The following is a 24,446-nucleotide window of genomic DNA, read 5'->3' on the forward strand; positions in this document are numbered from 1 at the left end:
AGTTTTTCCTCCGAAAATTATGTACTTGGAACAGTACCAGGTACTTATAAGCCACTGGGGCCCGACTTCAACAAAAATATAACAATTTTTACATAATTCTCCACTTCTTTGCCACGACTGGTATCGCAGTGATAGGAAATTTTTGAGAGGTACATCCCAGCATGTAGAGCAGCTAGGAAGATCATTTCTTTTGCACTGTGAACTTGAATGTTTAAACCAGCCAATAAGGGAAGCAGATTTTGCCTTTTTGTGTTTCAGTAGTTGTTTAATTAGCATTATTTTTTTAAATCGGTTAGCAGGAGCACTTCAAACCTGGAATTTATACTTGATGTAAACTTGTATGTGATTGCAAAACAAAAAAATCTGCTTCCTGAATTTCATTATCCACAACTTCTGGTATCTATCCATGCCTTACTGGTAGTTTTTTGTTGAATAGTTTTTTTCCCTATTGTTATCAAGAACAATCAGGGAGGAGTTTTAATTAACTTTTAAACTAATTAACTCATATAAAAAATAATTAGATATTTGACATCAGCCAAAAAAAACTGAATTAACTTTGCCTTCAGACTTTGACAGAACAGAAAATGAGGTTTTCCTTTTTTCATTAATTTCTCAAACCATGTTTGCCCAATATTTTAATTGTTCTGTAGACGCGAGGTTGAGAACAAGCTTCGGACTAGCTTGCATGAATGTCATTGTATGCATCTGTCCCTGTTAACGCTTCTTGCTTCTTCCGCATGCAGCATTTCTCATGCTATTTCGATGCGTGCCAATCTAACCTTGCATACCAACCTGAAGTGAGCACTTGCGTCGCTTCTCATTGACTTCATTTTGTGGCTGCCGTATGTTTTTGTTGCAGGAATCCATTTGTGGTGCTTGTTAGTGTGGCGCTCTGGGCTGACATGTCGTCAGTTGTGTTTGGCCGAGCCAGCTACTGGCGCTTGTTTACAGCTTGTAGCCTAACGTGAGCGACGCCTTGTTGCGTGAGGCAAGTCACGCATGCTGGCGAACTGTTGATTTTTGACTTGTTCCTGTTAACGGTCACCGTGGAATGTAACCCATGTTTCTAACGGTCCCGTTAGAAACCCATGCCAAACGTGCACGAAAAAGAACATTAAGTGCCTAAGGCCTTAAGAAAAGGAATGACATTATTTGGTCGGTCTGTGCTACACACCAAAACGCAGAGGCATTAAATGTGTTAGGCGTGATGGTGATAATGACCAAAAAGAGAAATGCACTCATATTTTAGAAGTCTTGAACGCAGAGAAAAACTTTTTAGAAGGGTTAAAAATGGTTTTATGAAGAAAAAAAAAAACGAGTGTTTTCTAAACAAAAGGTGCGAGCCGTTTCTTCTAAAAGTGGCTTCAGCAGCTGCCGTCGCCTGCCAGCGGTAGCCAAATCCAAAATATTCAAAACAACAAGTAACATGACTTCGTCACCAAGAGGACACAAAAAAATTGTCTTATTTCAAAGTTCAGCTGAGTTTCTGTGTCAATACTCTGGTGCTGGGAGTTTTGTTGGTTTTGTTTCGGGCCCATCGCGTTCGAGAGTAGCCAGATTTAAGACGTTCGTGAAGGCGAATGAGTTGTGCGGAACTCCTTAAACAAAAAGTGACATTAGAGCAAACGGCATTAGAATTTTCCGTGTAGCAGTGAATTAATGGCATTAAAACTCAAGGCATTAAGCACTTAATGACATTTTTCATGTAAGTCTGGCCCGGGTATTAGTTAGTTAGCTAATAACCTTAGTAGGTTCATGCTTAGGTTGGAATCAGGTCAGTTTATAACTAACAGTTTACAGAAGAAGGGGGGGGGGGGGGGGGGGGCGGGAGCTACTTTTAAAACGGTGTTATTCTGGGCTATCGATTTGACAGGCCTTTCTGTCCTTGGTTTTAGTTCTCAACAGAAGCTGGTGTAGTTTAATCGTTACGTTATACTAACGTCATAATACCGCCCAAAGCTGTTGCAAAAGTTTGTTTGCCTAAATGATTACCGTGTATTGCGGAATATAGGTTGAGCTGGAATATAGGTCGACCCCCTTAAAACTTGTAGCTGAAAAATGCAAAATAAGAATTCAGTACACAATGTCATTTTATTGAGGCTATAACTTGTTTCGTCTCAGATTACTCGTTAATGTTGTCTGAAATGTCGTCGGACGACTGCTTCTGGCTGTCTGTCGCCCACACAGCAAGTCGTCCTCGGTGCAGTTGAGCGAATTCCTTAAGCAGCACTTCTTAAACACTCACAAGACCATGTCATCGTGAAGCGAGCGCAAAGCATGGGACACTCACGTGCGGACCGTAGCGAGAGCCAGTCTGTGCAGTCGGCCAGCAAGTGTCTTGGGGTATCCATTCGTAGAGACATCACACGACGCTTGCCGTCAAAAGTCGCCACTTTGTACAGCAGCACCGGTGCACAGAGCAGCGCCCATGAAACGAGGTCTTCCGAGCGTTGCAAACTTCAGCTAATACCAGTAGCATGCGCTTTTTTTGGTGACACCGAACTGGTGCAAGGCGGACACGTCGTTTGCTTTGGAAAACTCTCAACTTCTCTTTTAAGTGCTGCTCTGAACTGGTACCAAGTCCCACCCCCTCTTTTAGAGAGCAGTGGGAGATGTTGATGTCTAGGTTTCACTAGTGACCCAGCTTGCGCTGGTCGACAGGGCGCAGGCGGCCATGACGTCACGAGCGGTTCCAGTGAACAAGGAACCACTTCCAACAAGCCACACGACCCACTTTAGACGCTTAAGAAATGTATTCCCTCTCTCTATCCGCATTGCTCTTCATTGCAACATCATCTGGTTGGTTGGCCGCACTTGCCGCAGTGGGCCGTTTTGCCTACTATATATATTCTTGCTCCGTAGCCACAAAGCGTGCTGCTTGTGTGAGACATAGTACAAGGATAGGTCGTTGTTTTTCAGGCAGACGAACCTTTTCGCTCCGTAGTTTGAAATCCTTCCTTCCCTTTTTCGCGTTATCTAAACTGTATCATAGCAGCCTACACTACTGCATCTTGCAGGTAGGTCAAATTTTCAACCTCCAAGCGTTGATCTACGACTAATGCCAATCCCTTGAACCCTGCTTGGCTGAGCATCCCATCGAATGCCAGTCACCGTGCTAAGCAAAACCCCCGGCCCTAGCATGACGTTGTGAATGGACATTGCGAGCAAAGCATGCTGGGAAGCGCTGATCCGTTTTTGGCGGGCCTTGCTGTAATGTGCTGCAGTGAATGCCAGCCAAGGCCAGTGCCTCTCTCTTTTTTTCCCCCCCCCCCCCCCCCCCGTCCCATTATTTCTCCCTTGTTCTTGGGTATCTTTGCCTTGTCTAACGCACCGCCCTGCGGGGGGATGATTCCTTGCAGCGTTCAACGACGGTGCCTATTCCGATCCCAGCCTGAGTGCTGCCGTGGTGGCCGGTGTGGTGTGCGTCTCATTTGCGCTGTTTCTGGCCATCATTTCCTTCGTTTTGTGGAAGTGAGTATGCTCTCTCTCTCTCTCTCTCTCTCTCTCTCTCTCTCTCTCTCTCTCTCTCTCTCTCTCTCTCTCTCTCTCTCTCTCTCTCTCTCTCTCTCTCTCTCTCTCTCTCTCTCTCTCTCTCTCTCTCTCTCTCTCTCTCTCTCTCTCTCTCTCTCTCTCTCTCTCTCAAGTTCCGGTTGGTGCTTCTGAATTTTTTTTTTTTTTTTGAAATCGTGAACTGGGTAGATATATAGGTTTATTTGAGATGATTGGAGAGAGAGTCTCGGGAAGAAATTGTGCTGTATCCACACAAGTGGACCTTTCGTCAATTTCTGACAAGCTAAGCTTTCGTGCAGGCATTCTCAGATAATGAATGGCAGCCTACCATTGTCCCTGAAGAAGAAAGTGTGCGACAGCTGCATCTTGCCGGTACTCACCTACGGGGCAGAAACTTGGAAGCCCACTAAGAGGGTTCAACTTAAATTGAGGACGACTCGGCGAGCAATGGGACGGAAGATGATAGGTGTATTTTGAGGAACAAGAAGAGGGTGGAGTGGGTCAGGGAACAAACACGTGTTAAGGTCATATTAGTAGAAATTAAGAATAATAAATGGGTGTGGGCAGGTCATGTAATGCGAAGACAAGATAACCGTTGGTCATTAAGGGTAACAGAGTGGATCCCTAAAGAAGGCAAGTGTGGCAGAGGGCGGCAGAAAGTTAGATGGGCAGATGAGATCAAGAAGTTTGCGGGGATAAATTGGTCGCAGTTAGCACTGGACCGGGGTGATTAAAGATTAATGGGAGAGGCCTTTGCCCTGCAGTGGGTGTAGATAGGCTGATGATGATGGTGATGCTTTCGTGAATCCCATTTCGGCTGTTTTTGTGCGCACGTTTAGATCTGTTCGCGTTAATGAGGTCATGGTGGCCGCGATTAATCTGTAGCCCTTCGGTACAATGTGTTTCGTAGCTGCAGGTATCGCTTGTATGTACAAATCCCCTTGTTTAACTATGATACATTGGGACTTTACAGACCAGTTGTAGCCCTAAAAATGAAGGCTATATAATACACATGTGGTTTCATGTTGGCATTATCGGGTGTTCCCGAACATTATGCACGAGTGCATCAACAGGGGTTTCATTTCAAGAGGTAGTTCTTCGCACGTAGCCCTGTCGAATCTTTCTCTGCGGTGCATTCACCACTCACGATAAATGTTGTGTCAGATAGAAAGATGGGCTACGCTACTGCATGGCATTTCCGGCTTTGCGTAATCCGCTGAAATGGTGATTCCGCAACAATTGTGAATCCGCTCCTTGGCGTGGTATTGAATTTCTGTGACTTGCCTTGAGGCTGCAAGCCCAGCAGCCTGGCATTTTAAAACTTTGTAGGGTCTGAAATAATTGTTGCACGGAAGTGGGTATGACGCCAAGCCGTCTGAAACGTCGGCACTTCACGACTGATTGTGCGCTCTCTCCTGAAAGCACATTGCAAAGCAAATGATAGGACTCATCCACTTCTGCTGATGATAAAGGCAGCGCTTGCCATTTGCATCGCCTGTTGCAACTCTGAGGATAGTCTAAAAACATTGTTCACCACTGCAAACATCAGGCGTGACTAAAGAGATCTGACGTCGGTCTCTTCTTTTTTCGTTATCTATACGGACTGCGCCCTTTTATGGGCAAACAGCTTCTACCTTTATTCTCTTTTTGTTTGTTTCTTTATCGTCCTTTACGATAGCCGCGGTTTATCTCCCCAGCGTACTTCTGGCGCTGCCCCTTTCCATTTTGAGATCACGCTCCGTGGTCGCCTTATCTTTGTGCGTTACAGTAGGAGCGTCTTTCTGCCAAGGCTCGTGCGTACACTTTTTTTTTTTTTTTTCGCGATATCGATAAGGTGAAGGGCCACCGAGATAAGCGGCGCTGGGAGGATCGGTTAGCCCTGGAAAGGAAACAGGCACGCGCTGGAACAGTTGCAAAACGCTGGGTGTTCCACGACGTAGTGCTGTTTCGACTTGCAGTGCACATGTGTTTGTTTTGCAAGGCTTACGTCGCCGACTTGCCGAGGCTCCTGAGGTCCTATGCTCCACCCTTCGCTTTTGGGATGCCACTCATGGTGGGGAGGAAGTCGTTGCAGTTTTGATTCCGTAAATTGTTTGAGGAAACTCGCTTGAAAATGCCAAACGGACGTCGTTGCAAATGTAATGAAGTTGAAAGGAAAGCAGTAGCTCCCGGTGTTTTTCGTGTGATTGAAAACTTGTTTGCTGAATGGTTAGCACAGTTCGTTTTCTGTGCTGGGTGGGTCCCTGTCACCGGTGAATGTTGCGTGAACGAGGTGATTTTAATTTTGCTCACTACGGCAAACATCAGGCGTGTTAAAGAGATTTGATGTTGGGCTATTCTTTTTACGTTATCTATACGGACTGCTCCCTTTTATGGGCAATCAGCCTCTACCGTTATTCTTTTTTGTTGTTGTTGTTGTTGTTTATTGCCCTTTACAATTGCTGAACGGTTAGCAATTAGCAATCTTCGTATGCAGCTGGTGGGATCCTGTGGGGTAACCAAGGAATGGGGGGCTGTTGTGGTTATTTTTTATTGAGAGAAAGGCCGTCTGGGTTACGATAACATCTCATTAGTGTGAGTCAGTGTGACAATAATGGCTCTATGGTTCAGTGAAAGGGTGACACCTGAGGCATTTTATTTTTTTGTGATATTGTTTTGAGAAACTTTATTTCACTGCTGTACCGAGGCTTGCACGAAGCTAAAATATTTCAAGTTAAAAGCAGCTGATGTTTTGAAAGGTTCTGTAGTCAAGAATTATTGCGGGGAGTTGTTGTTAACTGTATTCATTACTGAAGGCCTGTTTGATTGCTGTCGTGCTTGGGTTTTCGTAGCTGACGTGCCGTCACCCCTGTCGTTGCAGGAAGTATTTTCAGGCCGCTTACTATTACTTGGACGACCCTCCAGGAAACAGAGCTTCGCCGCAACTTTCTGAAACCTTTGGTGAGTGGTGCTGCTCAAACTGCCTTCTTTTTTATTTTTTTACTTTTTGTCCCACACTTGCTTTCCATTGATTTTTTTATGGCTGCACCTGCTGTGAAGTTGTCTTGCCAAACTTCGGTGCGGATTTCTGCCGGAGAACTGTCCCGAAAGTTCTTGGACCTTGGTTGTTAGACTAATATAAAGTCTTGGTTTGTAAAGTACTGTTTCGGGTGAACCATCTCAGGCGAAAATTTTCTTCTGGCCCTGTGCGTTATTTTATTTTATTATTATTATTTTTTTTGAGCTAATTCGTGGTTGCTGTTTCCTATTCTGTGTGGCTGGTGACCCCAGTTTGTGCAAAGATGCACCTCGTCGGAGCACTGAATCCTGCCACAGTTTAGTCTGGCTTTAACTGGGCCGGACTTGGCTGATTTCTGCTAGCCTAAGGAAAGAAGGCCTAGCTGCAAGAAACTTGATCTCAGCTGGATTTGTCTATTATGTTTCCCAGCTAGTACTTAGGAACGACGGTGGCGTCATACTTGCGACAAGTCTGACTAGGGCTCTTACTGGCACCTGCCTCCCTAGGTGTATGTTTAAGTGGCAGATGTGATTAGATTCTTCCGAACTCATTCACGTGCCACCGTGACCTCCATTTCAACTATAACTACCTGAAACAGCAAAGTTCTTCCGACAGATGTGGGTTGTAGTACTGACCACCACCGGTTTTAACCACTACTGCACTTTACAACTAGATCATTGCTCAGTGTAGCTGGGTATTAACATTTTTGTAAAGTCATGCAAGTGCTGCCTGTGGGGTGCTTGCACCCCACAGGCACTCCACCCCACTTGTGGGGTGGGGTGGAGTACCTGTGGGGTGGACTCCCCAAGTGCCCCTCAAAATAGCAGTTCCGAGCGGAGATACCCCTCTCTTGCTACGCTTCGTGGTAACTACCACACTAATCTGCCCCCCAATGGGCATTCACTCTAGATCTGGCTCTGACATAATAGTGTCAATCGTGTCTACTCCTTTGCACTCAGAGTCAAGCTATTTACGCCCTGAGATGGTTTGCGGTGCCCAATTTCTTCCAAGTGTTTGTTGAAGTCAGATTTCTCTCGATTTAGCCCCACCTTTGAAGAGAAGTCACTGCACTCACTGTTGGAGCATCACTTCAGGCAGGAAAGGATTAGAGAGAAAAGTGTGAAATGTGTTGTTCCCGACGGCGGGCAAGTGTGATAGGACGAGTGCAGCCCAACGCGCCACGAGCTCTCTCTCACTCTTCTTTCACGTTGCAGATGACTCGGAGTATGCTTCTGTGCACGTGAGCCAGTGGGCGAAACACGTGGCCGACCTTCATGCCGATGGAGATATCGGGTTCTCGAGGGAGTACGAGGTGAGGGACCGCCTTTGGGCGCTTTTTTTTAAACGCTGGGATGGCTGCTTGCCGGAAGATGTGTAAAATTTGCACTGAAGATGTGTAACGTTTGCATGAACATCTGCATCCCAAACTAGCCAAACATCCCAAACTTTGTTCATTTCTTCCTGAAAGTGCGGAGCTGAGTGACACAATCATTCCTTGCGGAACACCACCAATGTAGTGGTTCTAGCACTGAACGGATTAACAACAGCCTTGGCTCATCGTGTGTGCTTAACTATGCCGACCCGCACTGCACAATACTACTTGCGCATCTGTGCATTAAAAGCAAGGTTTGGAACTTCAGTCCTTTTACTCCTTCAGTCCTTTCAGTCCTTTCAACTCCTTTTACGCTGTTTGTCCCATGGGGTGTTCGGAATTGCCGTTGTCGTTGCACTGCGTTTAGTGTCGCTCGCGAGAAGGTCGGTTTTGTGAGTTTAATGAGTGGCATGGTGCTTGTTTCGTCTCCTTTTTCCAGTCTCTCCAGCAGGCTACGGATTTGGATTTGTCCTCAGACTATTCACAGATGGCGGAGAACAAGGGGAAGAACCGATATGTGAACATCGTGGCTTGTGAGTCTCACTCAAAGGCCTAGCTTGCTGCTGATAGGTTAACCTGTTCATACGAGGGTATTTAACGAAGGGTCCCTCGTACTAAAAGCAATGGAATAAAAGCCACTAATCTCACTGCCTAATACAGTTTATAAACTTATATAAGCCGATGTTTATAAACTTTTCTCCCTTAAAAATCATAGTTACACATTTTGTCATCTTGCATTCTCGGCATAAGACGCGGGTTTGATTCCCGGCTGTGGCGGCCGAGGCGAAAAGCGAAAACGCCCATGTGTTCGAGATTTCAGCACACATTAAAGATCCCCAGGTGGTCGAAATTAATCCGGAGCCCTCAACTTAGGCGCGCCTGATCGCCTGTGTAGCATCGGCCCATTAAACCCCACGATCAATCAATCAATTACCATTCTCAGCATCATACTTTTTGTACCTTGTAGCCGGCATTTATTGACCAAATACTTTTTTTGTAGAGTGAATTACGAGTGCTACTTGATTTCAACAGACAGTATGCAGCCTGAGTGTGTGTTGTACTCAGAGTGGTGTGCTGTTTTCTGTTCCCAATCGTTGCAGATGACCACACACGGGTGATACTTAAGCCTACCCCTGGCCAGAAGAAATCTGCTGATTACATCAACGCTAACTACATCGATGTGAGTATCTGTGAGGCACTATGGTGTGTATTTCTTGATTGGCGCAGTGTGAAGGAATCGCGTTGATCAAACCTTGATTAGGAGCGTCGATGTGTAATGCCGTAAGAACTATGACGTGCCATGAGTGAGGCATCCCTTTTTATGTCATTGGTGGTCACAAATATATCGGGAGCATGCTGTCTTTTGTTTCCTAACTAGTTCAAATGCCAGTTTGTCAAATGCCCCTAACCATGGTCGGGCATTTGAGTGGAGCTTATGATGGGCTGTTTATTACAAATATGTGTCAGTTCCAGACAGCTTGGTGACAAAAATTTTGCCAGAGTGGGTTCTGCTGCGATATAGCTGCGTACTTTACTTGATAATATGAAAACTTAAAAGTTTTTGCACTTTAATATCCTTATAATAACAAACTTTAATATCCTTATAATAGACATATCACCATTTGACAATATTACAAACACTAGGTAAGGTTACAGAGTATCGGCACTCTTTTCTCCTATTGTTCCGTGCCGCCACCATGATCATTGGTCAGTTCGCATCACGTTACATTTGTTTACATTGCGACTTTACATTGCGACGGTTTATGGGCACCGCCATTTTGTTGTTTATGCGTTTTTTGTTGGTCAACTGCGGTAGTCTCAGCTTGTCCTCCCTGCTCTGTGGCTGCGCGCGACTGGCACCGATCTGAACGTGAATCAAAGATAACACGCTTCTCAGCATTTCAGCTGCAAAAGCGTGTCCGAAAATGTCGTGTTGCTGGGTGTTCTGCAGTATTGTTTACAAATGACCTCGTCAAAGTTAGCGGTGAGGCCGCAGAAGTGGCAATCGGGCAGCACTGATATCTGTATCTTTTCTAGTGACACCAAGCTTAACTTCTCACCACATGAAGAAGGAAGCTTTTCTGTATCCTGAAGGCTCACTGACATGTGGCTTTGAACCTGTTGTTTTGCTGGGGTGATTGATGACAGATGTGCTCACTTGGTGCCACATCGGTGCAATGTTAACCGTACCGTAACGGACCCCTTTCCGTTTTCTCTCTCTGAACGCAAACAACGGTGCAGGGTTACAACAAGCCTAGGGCCTACATTGGCACCCAGGGCCCCCTGCCCTCGACGTTTGACGACTATTGGCGCATGATCTGGGAGCAGAGGGTCTGCATCATCATCATGATAACCAACCTGGTAGAAAGAGGAAGGGTGAGTCTCCTCCTCCTCCTCTCTCTCCCTCTTCTCCTATGTGGTCGTCTTCTCTCCACGACGACACTGCGGCTGTTCTCTAGGCTCCTGGTCTAAACGCTGTAGTTTGGTTGATGCCCAAGCTGATAGCAGCTGCATTTGCGATCCCTGCAACTGCTCGGTGATTAAATGCATTCACAGCAGCCATATTCTTTTAGTCGCAGCGAGTGAAAAAGGTGCTGATGTTGGTGACATTTCGTGCTGAAAAAAAAAAAATCAGGTTGGTGGAAATATTTCGAGTGCTACTCCAGTGAGGCTCATCTTGTACCTCGTGTATTGGCTCGTCCGGTAAATGGAAACTAACTTCAGTGCGGTGAACTCTCGTATTTTAAGAAACAAAGACTTGTACCAATGTTGGGGATAGCTGGTCACATGACTTGGGTCTCCTCTGCACCTCCCCTTTGGTTCGTGTCTCCTCTCTCTGCGTTCGTTCCTTCTGTCCTTTTTTCCTTTCTTTTCGCCTCATGGCTGTTGTCTCTTCTCTCCTGTTTTTTTCTTTCGGTCGGGGAATACTGTCCCACAGCGCGCACGTAGTGTATCGGCCGAGCTGGATGACCTTGTGAGTATACACACGTGTGGTGGCATGGGAATGTGGTGTGCGCTACGCTACTTACCTCACATGCCTACTGTCTTCTACTCTTTTCAACAGCTATCGCTCACCAAATAACAGAGTGGTAGACACTAACCAGGTCTAAGGTGTCCTGCCCTGACCACTCCATGCGTTTCTGTGACAAGCATCTCCTTTCGATGTGCTGCGAGTGTTGTGACCGCCGGTATTAGCTCTGTTGGTGTGTGTGTGAGTCATAACTGTTGTTCGTAACACTACTAGTATTGGGTTGCAGATCTGACCCGCTGTTGCAACTTACACCTTTCAGTTGTTTTTGAGCAGTAGTAGTAGTGGACTGTTATACTTTTTTTCCTTGGTGCTGTAATCTATTCACGTGGTAAGAGGAATGTTGACAGTGTTTGCAGCTCTTAAAAATGAAGTTCTCATTGCTCGACCCACTGACGGGTTAGAAAGCAGTGCTTTCCTTGCTTTTGGAAAAGAAAGGAAAACTAGTCGCAGGACTTCCCATTCCTGGTCAGTTAGGGATATTTACCGTGTTTACTCGCGTAATGAACCCACTTTTTTTCCAGAACATTAGGCATGAATTTGGGGGGAGGGTTCACTACGCGGGAAAATATTGCAACAGGTTTTTAAAATCTGAAGTTTCATTCAATAAGGTTGCTAAGAGAAGCGCTGTCAAAGCTTTACCATTTTTTTAAAAACACGTAGGTAATTAAGTAATCAGGTTTCTTTTTTATTCTCAACATTCTGGTGGCCCCCTACTCGCCATAGAGCTGTCCTCACTGAAGTCGCTTGCGGCTTCACATTTGTTGTCGGCCCACAGCGCACCGTCTTCTGTGCCGTGGCACTCTAAAACTTCTTTTCCTACACCCGGAAACTTCCCTTCTTTGGGCCCACGAAGCACACGGCAATCCTTGTTCACCGCCCAAAAACCTCTAGTTTTCGCCCGTAGTGTACACACACTGCTACCCAGCCGCACCGTTTCATGTGCATCAACACATGCTCCACCACCTTCAGTTCAAAACCGGCTGTGTAGCTCATGTACTGGCCCATCGTACGGCACGCACCATGAGAAAGATCAGAACACAGCTGAACAACAAAACCACGAAGCGTAATGGCAAAGTTGTGGAACAGCAAGAGCAGAGGAGTGCGGAGTACGTTTAGTGCTTTGTTCGCAGGCCGCCGGAACCAGCCTGAACAGCAAAGGGCAGGGAAGGAGTGCGAAGTACGTTTGGTGCTTTGTTCGCGCACTAAAACATCTTTGTGGCGCAAAATTTGTTTTGCATTCAGCAGGTGGCGCTCCGCAAGTACGCAATTTTTAAATTGTGAGCCACGGCATTCGCGTTCACGTCTTTGGAGGAATGCGTTTTTAGCATTTCTGCACATACTGTAGCATGCTATCAAGTTACTGTAATCGTCTACGGCATCAGCAACCATGCTGATATAAAAACATATTCCCGCTGCATTTTTTATTCAAAGTGACAAAAAAAGTAAATTTACAAGAAGGAAAGTGGGGAGGGGTTCATTAAGCGAGTGAATACGGTATTAAAGGTTGTTTTCTCTTACTTATTGCATTATTGGTTTCATTTAAAGTGGCTGCTGCTATCTGGAGCCGCCGTGCTTTTTTATTGGTCGTGTAGGAAGGCTGGCGACATTTTTGTGCTGCCTACTGCGGTTGCTCATTCGCTAGCTTTCTTCACTGCTGAGTGCACGTTTGTTTGTTTGTTTGTTTAGCAACCACGCTCACGTCATTTCCAGTGTACAGAACGTTCCGTGGAAAGGACCACCACCAGCCTCTTATAATTATAACACTGCTTCCTCTTCTTCCCCCTCCCCCCTTATTACCGTGCAGCGTAAGTGTGATATGTACTGGCCAAAGGAAGGTACTGAGACCTATGGCATAATCCAAGTGAAGCTGGTCCAGGAGGTCGCCATGGCGACGTACACGGTGCGCACCTTTGCCGTGAAGAACGTGCGGGCCAAGCCCAAGAAGAGCGAGCGCACCGTGCTCCAGTACCACTACACCAACTGGCCAGACCATGGGGTACCAGACCATCCTCTGCCAGTCCTCAGCTTTGTGGCCAAGTCTTCTGCCGCCAACCCTCCCACTGCGGGGCCCATGATCGTGCACTGCAGTGCTGGTGTAGGAAGGACGGGCACCTACATCGTTCTGGATGCCATGCTCAAGCAGATGCGGCACCGGCAGAGCGTCAACGCGTACGGCTTCCTGCGGCACATCCGCCAGCAGCGAAACTACCTCGTCCAGACCGAGGAGCAGTACGTCTTCATCCACGACGCCCTGCTCGAGGCCATCGAGAGTGGAGACACCGAGGTGAGGACCGGAAGAGAAAAGGCGTTCCCCAGGGCTCGGACCTCTGCCCCGTGCTCTTCCAATGCACGAGGTTGAACAATCGGTGCATGAGGTCTGGGACTCTTGCCGAAAAGAAAAGTGTCCAGTGCAGGGGTGTGCCTAAAGGCTCTGAACCATCCCCGACGCTGCTTTAAAAAATCAATGCACAAGGCGAGACTGTTTTGGGCAAAAAAAAAAGTGTGTGGGGTCGTGTGCCCAAATGCTCTGACCTCTGCCTCAAATCAATGCACCAGGTGAAACTCTCTTGCTGAAAAGAAAAGTGCATGGGGCATGCCCACAGGCTCTCAACTCTCCTAAATGCTCTATAAAAAAAACAATGCACTGGTGAAATTGTCCCACCTAAAAAAGAAGTGCTTGCAGTGCACCCAATTAAGGTATGATCAACGGTACGATGTGACACTCTCTCGCTGAAAAGAAAAGTGCATAGGATGGTGTGCCCAAAGGCACTGAACTGTGCCCCACGCTTTTTATGCAGGTTGGGGCCTCACAGCTGTCGCGCTACGTGCAGAGCTTGCAGACAGCGCAGGTGGGAAACTCAGGAGGAGGAGGTGGAGGGGGCGACAAGTCCTGGTCCCTCCTGGAGAAACAGTTCAAGGTGCGGAGGCTTTGGATGCGGCTTCGGCTTGGGATGAGGGTTCCCAATACTGGATCAGTTATGACTACTTTGAAGTGCATGCTGTACGTAAACCAGTGCTCGTACCCGCATGAGCAGCAGAATTGTCGATGTCTACACTAGTGCAAGCATTTCTGGCCACTTGTGATTCTTGTATGTGCTTTGCTGTCTACCTAACTGACCTCAATGTATTCACTATGTTGAGTGTAGTACTACATTTCTATATGCCAGATGTGGTGTATCCAGGTGGCCGAACGAGGTTGCGAGGTTTTTTGTTCCGCAACTCCGCAAAGTGTTTGGGCACTCTGAACAGAAAGGGTGCCCTTGCCACCTGTCTGTCCTCGCAGCTGGTGACGGTGTTCAAGGCGAAAGACTTCAATGTGGTGTCAGCTGTGAAGCCCTGCAACAAGGCCAAGAACCGGTCACTAAACTTGATCCCCATCGAGTCGCACAGGGTGCACATCACCTCCAAGCCGGGCACAGATGGCTCGGACTACATCAATGCCACTTTCCTACAAGTACGCCTCTCCTCCCTCCCTTTAGTTCAGGGTGTCTTGTCAGTGTCGTGGCTCCTACAGCCGCGGCACCCCTTCTTATTTCCCAAGTATAAAACTTTCCGCTAAAGCTTCTCCATCGCAATATGTAATTTGCAAGTCTATTGTAGAAACGTTCACCTCTAACTCAGTTTTATGGGGACTTCAGAAAGGGAGAACAAATTTGTGATTCCGTTTTCTACAGTGCAATGAGGCAGTGGGTTTCAAGACATAGTTGAGTTAGGTCTTGCTGCCGTTAAAGTGAACGTGTGAATGAGTTGACCACTAGCGCCATCATCGATCGAGTACCCGATGCGATGTTTTAAAATTGATTTTCCCTTTTCTACCTGGCAGGGTTACAATAGGTTGCGGGAGTACATTGTCACCCAGCACCCATTGATGGCGACCATGGCCGACTTTTGGCAGATGGTCTGGGACCATAACTCGCAGACGGTGGTCGTCCTCTCGGTTGTCGACGAAAAGGTTGGTTGGCACCCTTCCATTTTCAGTTTCTCTCCCCTTGCCTGTTCTTTCTTTCTCCCTTTTTTATTACTTCAGGGGCGCAATAATATGGATTGTTCTTTTTTAGAAAGCAGCACCGCAACCCGGTCTTTTTCTTGCCCGTGCGAGATAACTGCGCTGAATGGGTTTGCAAAATGGTAGTGGAACCAAAAAATTATCAGATTGTGCATGCAACATAAAGCGGCATGCGATTGTTCTCTCACGTAATAATAGTTGGGGCCTAGAGGCCACATTCTCTCTTGTTGTGGTATATAAGATGGTATTTTGCGTGTCAGTATGCCTCAGCTGAAATAACGTGTGCAAACTTTCTGCCACCAAACAAACGGCGAGGCTCATCATCATCATCATCTAACCATCACCACACCCAGATCCTTTGTGCACTTTTTTTTTTTTTTTTACTGCAGTCATAGAGCTTTTTTTTTTTACTGCAGCTAGTCGTCAACTGCATTCGTTCACGAAGCCTTGCGCTTTTTTCTAGTTTAAGCAGAGCTTAACTTGTCACGATAAAACCAAGGATCGTTGTGTTTGGTTTTAACAAGCAGTGCAGGAATGCACATGTTTTAATTTCTTTTAATTTGTCGCAATAGAGGCATTCTTCTCTGATGCCAGCTATACTGTTAGCTATGATGCGTTCAAAACTCATAAACGCTTCATGCTGCAGTGAATGCAAACATGATGATGATGATTGTACCATCGTTACGTGTCATTAACCTTGGTGCGTTCCAAACTCCCCCCTGTGGAACTGCCTCCTCCAGGAGTACCCCCAGTTCTGGCCCGACTCGGACGAGGAGCAGGACTACGGGAGCTTCAAGGTGCGACCGACGGCCGATGAGACGGCCACCACCGCCTCGACTGACACGGCGCCGGCCGATGAGAAGCCGGCTTCGGCCGCCGGAGGGCCGGGGCTGTCGAGCCGGGACTTCATCTTGCAGTCGACGCAAGACGACTACGAGCTGTCCTGCCGGTTGATCCAGTGCCCGGGCTGGCCCCAGGCATGCACCCCCATGGCCACCCTCTTCGATCTCGTCCGCACCGTGGCCGCGCGACACGCTGAGGACTCCAACGGCCCCGTCGTCGTTGTCGACAGGTGTGCAAGTTGTTTTAAAGACGACAGTCTTTCTTGGGCTACTTAAACGCAGAAATTTCAGTCTCTCTGAATGTCTGTGACTCGAGTCAGCCAGCCGGCCAAAGGGACGCAGAAGCTGCACAATGGTCATAGCCAAATCTAAATGTCTGAGTCTGGTGTCAATGTTCATACTTGTCAACATTGTTGAACAAAAACAAGATTACGCAAATATGAGGCAGAAAATCAACACATAAGTGGTATTTGCAGTGTTCCTTTGTTAAAAAATTGTTCCTTTGTTAAAAAAATTTATAAATGCTTGGTTTTTGTGATAGCAAATGAAATGCTACTTCAACTGCAGAAAACCGTCGCGTGCTGTTGCCCGTGCTACTGTAGCTCCTAGCGGCATTTATGAAATCAAACGGCAACAGCAAAGAAAAGTTCCACTAGATAGGTTCCACGTTCCGTTGGGAATGCTCGTGGAGTAGGGCAATGTGGTTCTATTAACGTAGTAGGGTGCCTCAATCACGCGCGTGTCCGCCGCACGGCAGCGCTGGCATCGCGGCACCTGGCCTCGAGCGGGGGAACGCAGTAAATTTAAATTGACTTGAGCAAACCTATAGCGTGTTATCTTGGGAGGAACGAGAAGGGAGAGGAACAGCATTAGTGGTGAGTGGGAATTGATAAGAGAGGCATTTACTTGGCAGGGGCGCCAGTCGACTATAGTCTTTTGTCGACATTTGCAACGAAAGAAGCAGATGCGCGGACATTTTTTTCTGTGTTGTTTTTTCAACTCGTGTGGCAGTGACTTGTCTGAGGACGGGATTTCGGTGGTTTTGTAGAGTAACAGTTGTTTGGCAATTGCTCCCTTGAACGACTGTGGCCTTTCCTGCACTTGACAGCGAAGTGGTTTGCGCTTTGAGGGGAAATCTGATCAAATTTTTCCCCGGGTAAAAAAAAGAGAAAAAATATTGGACGCTGTTTGCCACATGGCCTGGTGCATAGTTGCCCAGATGCATTGAAGGATTCTGTTCAAGATGCACTGGTGAACTGTAGCTTGGCGGAGCGGTCGTGTGAAATAACCGGAACATGTGCGCACGTGCGAACATTGTAGTTTGTTCCACTTGCTCTTGTGTTTACTGAAGATGGGCGCTGAAATGTGACTGTTACGAGTGCTTTTTATGTGTGTTCATATGTGCCCTGCATGTCCTGTGTCTTGTGTTCATATGTGTCCTGCGTGTACCTCTCCTCCTGAGTGTACAAACATGCCCTTTGTCCTTAAACAGCACAACTGGGGTCAGTTGTCGATGGAGAGACAAGTACACTGAAACCTCGTTTAAGGGGGCACCTGGGTCTTTTATCAAAAACTTTATTTTTGCAGTTATGATGATTAAAATTGGGGGGGGGGGCACATGTAGTTTCTCATTCTGATTGTAGATATCAAATTTGTTTTTGAGTAAAACGATTATATTCAAATTTATTTGGATTTTTATACTCAATTTTTTGACAGCCTTTGTAAAAAAACTGCTGGAGGGATGCAGCTAAACAGGGAACCAGTGAACTGTGCACAAATCAAAGAGTGCAATAAGACTAACATTATCATTCTATCTGGTCTGTAGCAGAAGTTACAACCATTTGAAGTTTGGGCCTGGAAGGCAAAACCGGTTTTTCTGGTTGCCACCTTTCAAGCCCAATTTTCAAATGGTCATAACTTCTGCTACAGACCAGATAGAACGATAATGTTAGCCTTATTGCACTCTTTGATTTGTGCACAGTTCACTGGTTCCCTGTTTAGCTGCATCCCTCCAGCAGTTCTTTTACAAAGGCTGTCAAAAAATTGAGTATAAAAATCCAAATAAATTTGAATATAATCGTTTTACTCAAAAACAAATTTGATATCTACAATCAGAATGAGAAACTACATGTGCCCCCCCCCCCTTCAATTTTAATCATCATAACTGCAAAAATAAAGTTTTTAGGTTTAAGACCAGTGAGCCCCCTTAACCGTACCTGACGGGGACGCGAAGAAAGTACATACTAACCGGCACTACGGTTTTGGGAATGCATTAGGTTTAAGCGCAACCAAGTCGGAGATTTGGCTTATTTAAGCCGAATCCCCGACTTGGTTACGCTAAGGAACTAGTACAAGTATAAAAAGGAACTACGGCTGATGCGGGTACAGTTTAACGAGGTGCCACTGTATAGAGATTGTTCCACAATTCAGATACACTGCTTCGGGGCACTGGTCAAAATTTCGTGGTTTTTGTCTTTGGTGTCCTGTCACACGCTCTTATTCTTTGCAAGTCGGTTGTCCTACTGTTTGTAGCTGTTGCGTAACGAGCCCTTGACGCCGCTTTGCCATAAGTCCGGGTGGGGTGGGCAGAGTGAGTCTGAGCAAGAGTGAGGCCTTCTTTCAAACTGCCCTCCTGGTGGGGTGTGCCCTCTTGCAGGTGTGGCGGCACGGAGGCAGCCACTTTCTGCTGCCTGTCGGCGCTGTACAAGCAACTGGAGAGCGAGAAGTGTGTGGACGTGTACCTGTACGCAAAGCTGTATCACATGAGGAGGCCCGGAATATGGAAATCCCAGGTGAGGGAGGGAGGGGCCGAGGAATGGGTATGGGAAGGGGTCGTTGGGAGGCTGTGGGAGAAGCCCCACGCAGTGGACGACGTCCACCTAATGTTGGAAGTGAATATCCTTTTTTAGTCGGCAGTATTAAAGAGCTGGCAATAATATCGGTAGACGAGCTATCGATTTTTTTACTATCAGCCGCAGATGGCGTTGGCAGCATCTTTGTCGGCTGACATAAATGATGAGACCCCACAGGGATCAACAAACATGTTACAGCAATGTCCACGGGTACCTAAAGTGTTGTTTAGGCGTGTGTCTGTGCTTTGGGCATTTGCACGGGGCTTGGTGTTGAGTGGAAAGCCCTTTTGAGCACGTAGCTTCCTCTGAAATATGAGAAACTAAGCTCGCTTTGCCATAGGGGTCACCGTTAGCACCACTGCAACATGTGTTGGGGAAGAATAGGAGGAGGAGAAGACAGGACGAGAGTGAAGATTGCTTTTTTATTGAAGAATCAGAGCTTCAGCTACAGTGGAAAGGCTGTCGCAGGCTCAAGACATCTCTGACGCTTCCCCTTTTCGTTTTCCTTTCTTCCTTGCAGGACGACTTCCTATTCCTGTACCGTGCACTAGAGAGCCTGCTGGCTGTGAGTGATGGGCCAGCAGCAGCGCCAATCCACGCGAACGCCACGAACGGCCAGCTCACCAGCAACGGGCATGCGGTCAAGATTGAGGAAGTCGCCGGAAAGATCGAGAGCCCCGACTGATGCCGAGGAGTCTGACAGAGAAAGAGAGGCCAAGCACACGTCCTGCCCAGGAACCTGAAAGAAGAACGGTCGCTTCCTTCGTCGGCGTTTGCTGCACATTCGCTTTGCTTTTGGACACCCGTGCGTGACCGGCCGTTACCGGATGTGTTGGCCAGCAGCCCCGTTGCGTTTCGTTCACATCAGTTGCCGCTTGTCTTATCGTTGTCAAGGGGGCGAGAAAGCGAGGTATTTGTGAAAGCGTGTCCGTGCACTTCGTAGATAACGCAGATATCGTCAAATTTAGGTGACGAACGTGTGAATGCATTTGAACTGTTCGTCCAATGCTTCAAAATGCATGGCACGGTATGAACTTTTTGAAAACCCATGTGTCAGATGGGGATGAACGAAAGGAGACTGGCCAAATTGAACTAGCAATACGCCATTCACGCTTTTCTCCGGCAAGTTTACGTTTGAAGGGACGGAGTTATCTCGCCCTACCGAAGGCAGCTACAGCGTTAGTTTCAAACGGAGTTAGAGCAATTCTTTTTGTTGCTTAGGGAATAGGCACTGGTTCAAACTTCGCAGATATGCATTGAAGTTCCCGTAATGGTTTGTACGCCTTGCCAGTGTACAAAGCCACTTGCTGCTGGCTGGAGTGCAAGCCAGAGCGATATGTCCAGAGGTGTCAACAGTAATACAAGTCCAAGAAGCCCGCTTCTTTTCAACGTTGAAGTGCCACTCGGAAAGGAAGGAAAGCTGAATTGCTTTTCTTGCTGCGTTCTTTTTTGGCGGCCTCCACGGCACCAGTAGAGTAACCACCGAGCAGCAGAGACGGCAAGCCAGAATGGATTCGGCTGTGGCTCGTTTGCGCAGCAAACGGCTTTCTCCCAGCTCTTAGGCAGAGGAACGTGTGTGCGTGCTGACGTCAGGTTGTAAATGCTGTAACATAGTTGACATTAAGTTGTACATTATTGCGCGTCACGCCTCACCCCGCATCTCCCAACCGATTTTTTTTTCCCCTCTTCGATCGTTCAGTCAGATGTTCTTGAGTATGTTTTTCGTTGTCTTCTCTCTCACTCCTATTTTTAATGCTTTTTAGTGGCCATTCTGCGTTTGAGATTTCGCGTTTGTTTGAGTCGATTTGTTAGTGAGGGTTTAGCGCCACTGGGGAGAGTGCAAAACACACAAGACTGTCACTGCCAGAGATGTCTGCATCACAGCGTTTCGTAGCGTAGGTGGAATGTGTGCCGCGTTTTTGCCGCCAGTCATTACGAAAATTACGGGAGCCTCCGTAACTGGTCGGCAGTGACAGAAGCCAGGGCTTTCGACATCTTATTTTAGGAAAACTACTACCGCACTGCCATTCGTGCTTTCTTTTTAGTTTTTGTTTTTCCTATTCCTTGCTTAGTCGTTTTGAGTTCTGATTACAACGATTGTCGATTTATTTATTTTGCACCTCTGACAAGGGGGAACGAGTATGACGGGAAGGAAATTCTGGGCTTGATTTCTTCGTTTCTCGAAGGCGTAGTAAATGAACAGTATTGCGAGTGACTGTCGGGAGGCCTCTATGATGGAAGAGCGTGCTTATGAGTTCCGCGCCTCTGATCGTGACACAGTGTGGAAGGGCAAAGTGGTCGGGATGGCGACGAAGGGACGACAAAGACGACGCGATCAAATGGGAAGCCAATGGGAAAGGATGGGAGGAGAAAAGGAGAAGGCAGGGAGTGTGTCTCGCGTGCGACGGGCGCAAAGGGGAACGCGCCGCTGCTCGACTTGACGCAGCGTCTGTGGCGCGTGCGGGGTTGCGCAAACGCACGTGCAACTCATGGAAGGAGATCAACCACAGCCGCCTTGACATCAACAACCCCCGACTCCCAGTTTTTCCAGCCTACTAGCGACAATGCTGCCCCCCCCTCCGAACCCAGCAACGATTTCTAGTCTGACATCATTTTTTGCGCTGTCAATGTGTGTGTGGTTTTTTATTTTGCTTCTTAGCTTTTTTGCATCTATTTCTCTCGTACATCTGTAGTTTTGCATTGGTGCCGATGTTTGTGCTGTTTTGTTATCGTGAATTGTTCGTGCGTTTCTGCGATTCGTTGCCAGACTTTCTTAGTAGCTTCCCTCACTAACTCGTTAAGATTGTCACCACTCGCTTGGCTCAAATGTGCCGCCAAAATACTCGAATAGGGCTTTCTATCCTTTGTCTTTGTAGAGCTTTTTTTTCCTGTTCAGATGTTGCTTCTTTTTTTTTACCCCCCATACGAATGCACTTCGTGTTCCACATGCTTTCGTCCGCAAGCAAACAAAAAAAAAGCAAGAGAAACAACTTTTCCACAGCCCCGCTCCTTACTTCTAAGCGTGCTCATTTTTATACGCAGCCCACAAACAACAAACAAACAAACAACAACAACAAAACGTTTTCATAGCAAGTTAGCACTTTCGAGTGCCGCGCCCCCAACACTTGGCAACAAACACCTTGGCGTTGCTGTCGAAGCCCGCAGAAGCAGCATTCAAAAACGTTGTTGCAACGTTATCGGCAACGTCGCAAATGCGTCGTGGCGGTGACGTTGCCAGGATGTTAGGTGTTGTTTCCCCGGGTGATGGTTGTGTGTTGTTTTTGTGACATGCCGTTGTTTTTCCCCCCGAAAAACGGACACGCGCCAAAATAATAAGCCAGTACGCCAAGGTGTTGTTGTTCAATATATAACTATACGCATATAAACTCTGTTGGTAGCACATAAGTAACTGCCTCCCGAGAGAGGGGGGCCATGATGAGAGCTTCGAGTTTGTTGACGTAGCGTTCAGATATATATCTATCTATGAATCCCCGATGTAATTTGATTCTGTAGGATTTCCTTTCGTTTTTGAGCGTGGCCTCACTCGCTCCACAGTTTCCTTTGACGCTGTCGGGCTGAGTTCTCTTGAAGCGATTTTTCTAGCGGCCAGTCCTTACTTTGGACGTAATAATACTGCCCTAACAGTTTGTTGATAAATCGGCTTGAGATAAGAGCGACCGTGCAACTTCATTCTTTGACGATTTCTTGTAGAATGTTGGTGGTGTGTGGCCACACCTTCATTGACAATGGTCTGCATCCAAGCCAACATCTTTACATTCCTAGGCATTCAAGAAAACGTTTCTCTTCATTTTTCTTTCTTGCCGGTTTGTGGAAAGTAATAACGCATTTGAGTAGAGGACCAATTCTGGCGGTGGCCTGCAGTCTAATGTCTGGCGAAAGTTATCCCCTTCTTTTTCTCTTGGCTTGCGTTCGCACTTCTGACTTACTAACTTATAAACCTAAAGTTTTTCAATCGTCCATCACCATTATACACACAATCTCTAACCTTTAAGTATCAGTTTGAAGCTTTCATTCTTGAAAAGATATTCTTCCTACACTCTACACATCTGCTTGTGTTGTCTTCCGTTTTTGTGTGTTTCTTGTCATCTCGAAGAAAGCATCTAAGTGTTATTTATCTTTTGTAATGCGCACAGCGACATCAAATGAGAGAAATGTGTTTGGTATTGTTTCATTGTGTTGAATTCGCGCTTGTAACAAATTCAGAAGCCGCAGTCGTCTATTACCAACATCGTTCGTCTCGAATCGAGTGTAGAGTTCTTTTGTGAGGCCTCCGGTTGTATACTGACTGGCTTATATCTCACCTGTACATATATATATTGAATGTTAATTATTATAATTAGTGTGTTTAAACATAGCTGCATTGTGTGCGTAACGAAGACCATAGGTTTCCGCCGAGATATGTCGAGTTGTGCTTGTCATTATCGTTTCATCCCTCGTCGAAACGCGATGAATTTCGTTCATCGTTATCTCGTGTTTTGCATTTGTGCAGTGAAGAAGTCGCCGCCCTTTCTTTCTTTCTTGTTTTTTTTGCGCCGCCTTTCGAGTTGTCCGAATTTATTCTCCCTTTTATAGATTCGATTGATTAGGAATTTTCCGCTTCTTCACCGAGAAGTCTTTGCACCCTGTCTGCTTTACGCTATTACACAAATCTATATACAAAGAAATCAATATATGTGATACGTATTGACTGCTCAAAATAAAACAAAGACCAAATACGGATAACGCGATGACTCCTTTCTTGATCTAGCCGGACTCGCCCATTCCGCTCATAAATGGGCGTTCAGGTGAGTGGGGTACTCTTTTCATCTCTAGCGTTAACTTCGTTTCGGTTTACCTCGGCGTTTCAAATCGACACGTAGATTAATTTTGAGCAAACATTTTTAATAAATAGTATGCTGCCAATTCTAATGCAAGTGTGCTATCTTTGTGCATTGGTTCACTTTAAAATCTAAACTTAAGTTGCGCATACTTACCAGCTTGCCTTGGTAGCCCATGAGGAATGGAGGAAGTGGGATCGTATGAGGATGTGGTGGTTGGTAGGATGGAATCCTTGTTGTAGTGGCCACACGCGTAGTACAAGAACAGTCGACTCCATGCTGACTGCATTGGATTGCGGATCACAGCAAACACGCCTGCAGTACTTGTTATTTTAGAAATGCGTCCCCAAAGTACCTGATGTGGGGAAAAGAAGAACACAGGACTAAGTGTATACAAAGCCACATCAATTCTAGTGTTCGTGTTTTCTAGGATAATCAGCAGGCTAACATAAGTGGCAATATGCAGATTTCTAGCTCTCACTAAATAATACTTTTTCGTATTTCAGGGTCCACAGGCGCTGGGTATTAAAGCGGGTGTATTGAGGTTCATATTGAACGCTAAAATATTTTTTCTGCATGCTCGCGTGCCGCAAGATAAAAACGTCTTCACAAGGTGAGATGTGTGGTCTTTGCAGGCAAGCCAGCTGTGCTTTGCTTGTAAGCCATATTTTTGAAACTTTATATAAGCACTCAACACTAGCAAAGGGGACATTTAAAAAATTACTGCGGGTGTGCTTTGAACCACTGCGCTCGAGGTTCTCCACGTACAACCAGGCTCGCGTAACACGGTAAAACAGATGTCCATGTACATCCTTGCATGGACAGCTATATCGTTGTGAAGGTTTATAATTAGGTTTATAATTTACAACGTAGTTTTATAATTATAAAACTACGACGTTCGAATCAATGTTACTAGAATAAATTCTAGTAACGTTGGTTCAGAAATGGGCATCAAAATCGGGGGAAAACACTCCGCGTCTGCAAAACTGCTCGAAGG

The 24,446-nt window shown here is 46.5% G+C and overlaps 1 protein-coding gene across 4 annotated transcripts in view; it reads left to right on the plus strand.

Annotated features, from left to right (window-relative positions):
• Positions 1-23,354, plus strand: part of Ptp99a (Protein tyrosine phosphatase 99A) — a 232,039-nt gene extending 208,685 nt beyond the window's left edge. For 3 of the 4 annotated variants that reach the window (XM_077690245.1, XM_077690246.1, XM_077690248.1), the window contains exons 11-24: positions 3,360-3,471; positions 6,371-6,450; positions 7,723-7,820; positions 8,320-8,413; positions 8,981-9,060; positions 10,122-10,256; positions 10,819-10,854; positions 12,716-13,195; positions 13,710-13,829; positions 14,195-14,365; positions 14,735-14,863; positions 15,658-15,989; positions 18,416-18,551; positions 19,132-23,354. In XM_077690245.1, coding sequence (XP_077546371.1) covers positions 3,360-3,471; positions 6,371-6,450; positions 7,723-7,820; positions 8,320-8,413; positions 8,981-9,060; positions 10,122-10,256; positions 10,819-10,854; positions 12,716-13,195; positions 13,710-13,829; positions 14,195-14,365; positions 14,735-14,863; positions 15,658-15,989; positions 18,416-18,551; positions 19,132-19,296 — 2,168 coding nt within the window. In that variant the 3' untranslated portion in view covers positions 19,297-23,354. The remainder of the gene's footprint in view (positions 1-3,359; positions 3,472-6,370; positions 6,451-7,722; positions 7,821-8,319; positions 8,414-8,980; positions 9,061-10,121; positions 10,257-10,818; positions 10,855-12,715; positions 13,196-13,709; positions 13,830-14,194; positions 14,366-14,734; positions 14,864-15,657; positions 15,990-18,415; positions 18,552-19,131) is intronic. The other variant, XM_077690247.1, reaches the window with a different exon arrangement.
• Positions 23,355-24,446: the final 1,092 nt, after the last annotated feature.

This window comes from Haemaphysalis longicornis, unplaced genomic scaffold (genome assembly GCF_048455015.1).
Source record: "Haemaphysalis longicornis isolate Haplotype H1 unplaced genomic scaffold, Haemaphysalis longicornis Haplotype H1 scaffold_10, whole genome shotgun sequence".
NCBI lineage: Eukaryota > Metazoa > Arthropoda > Arachnida > Ixodida > Ixodidae > Haemaphysalis > Haemaphysalis longicornis.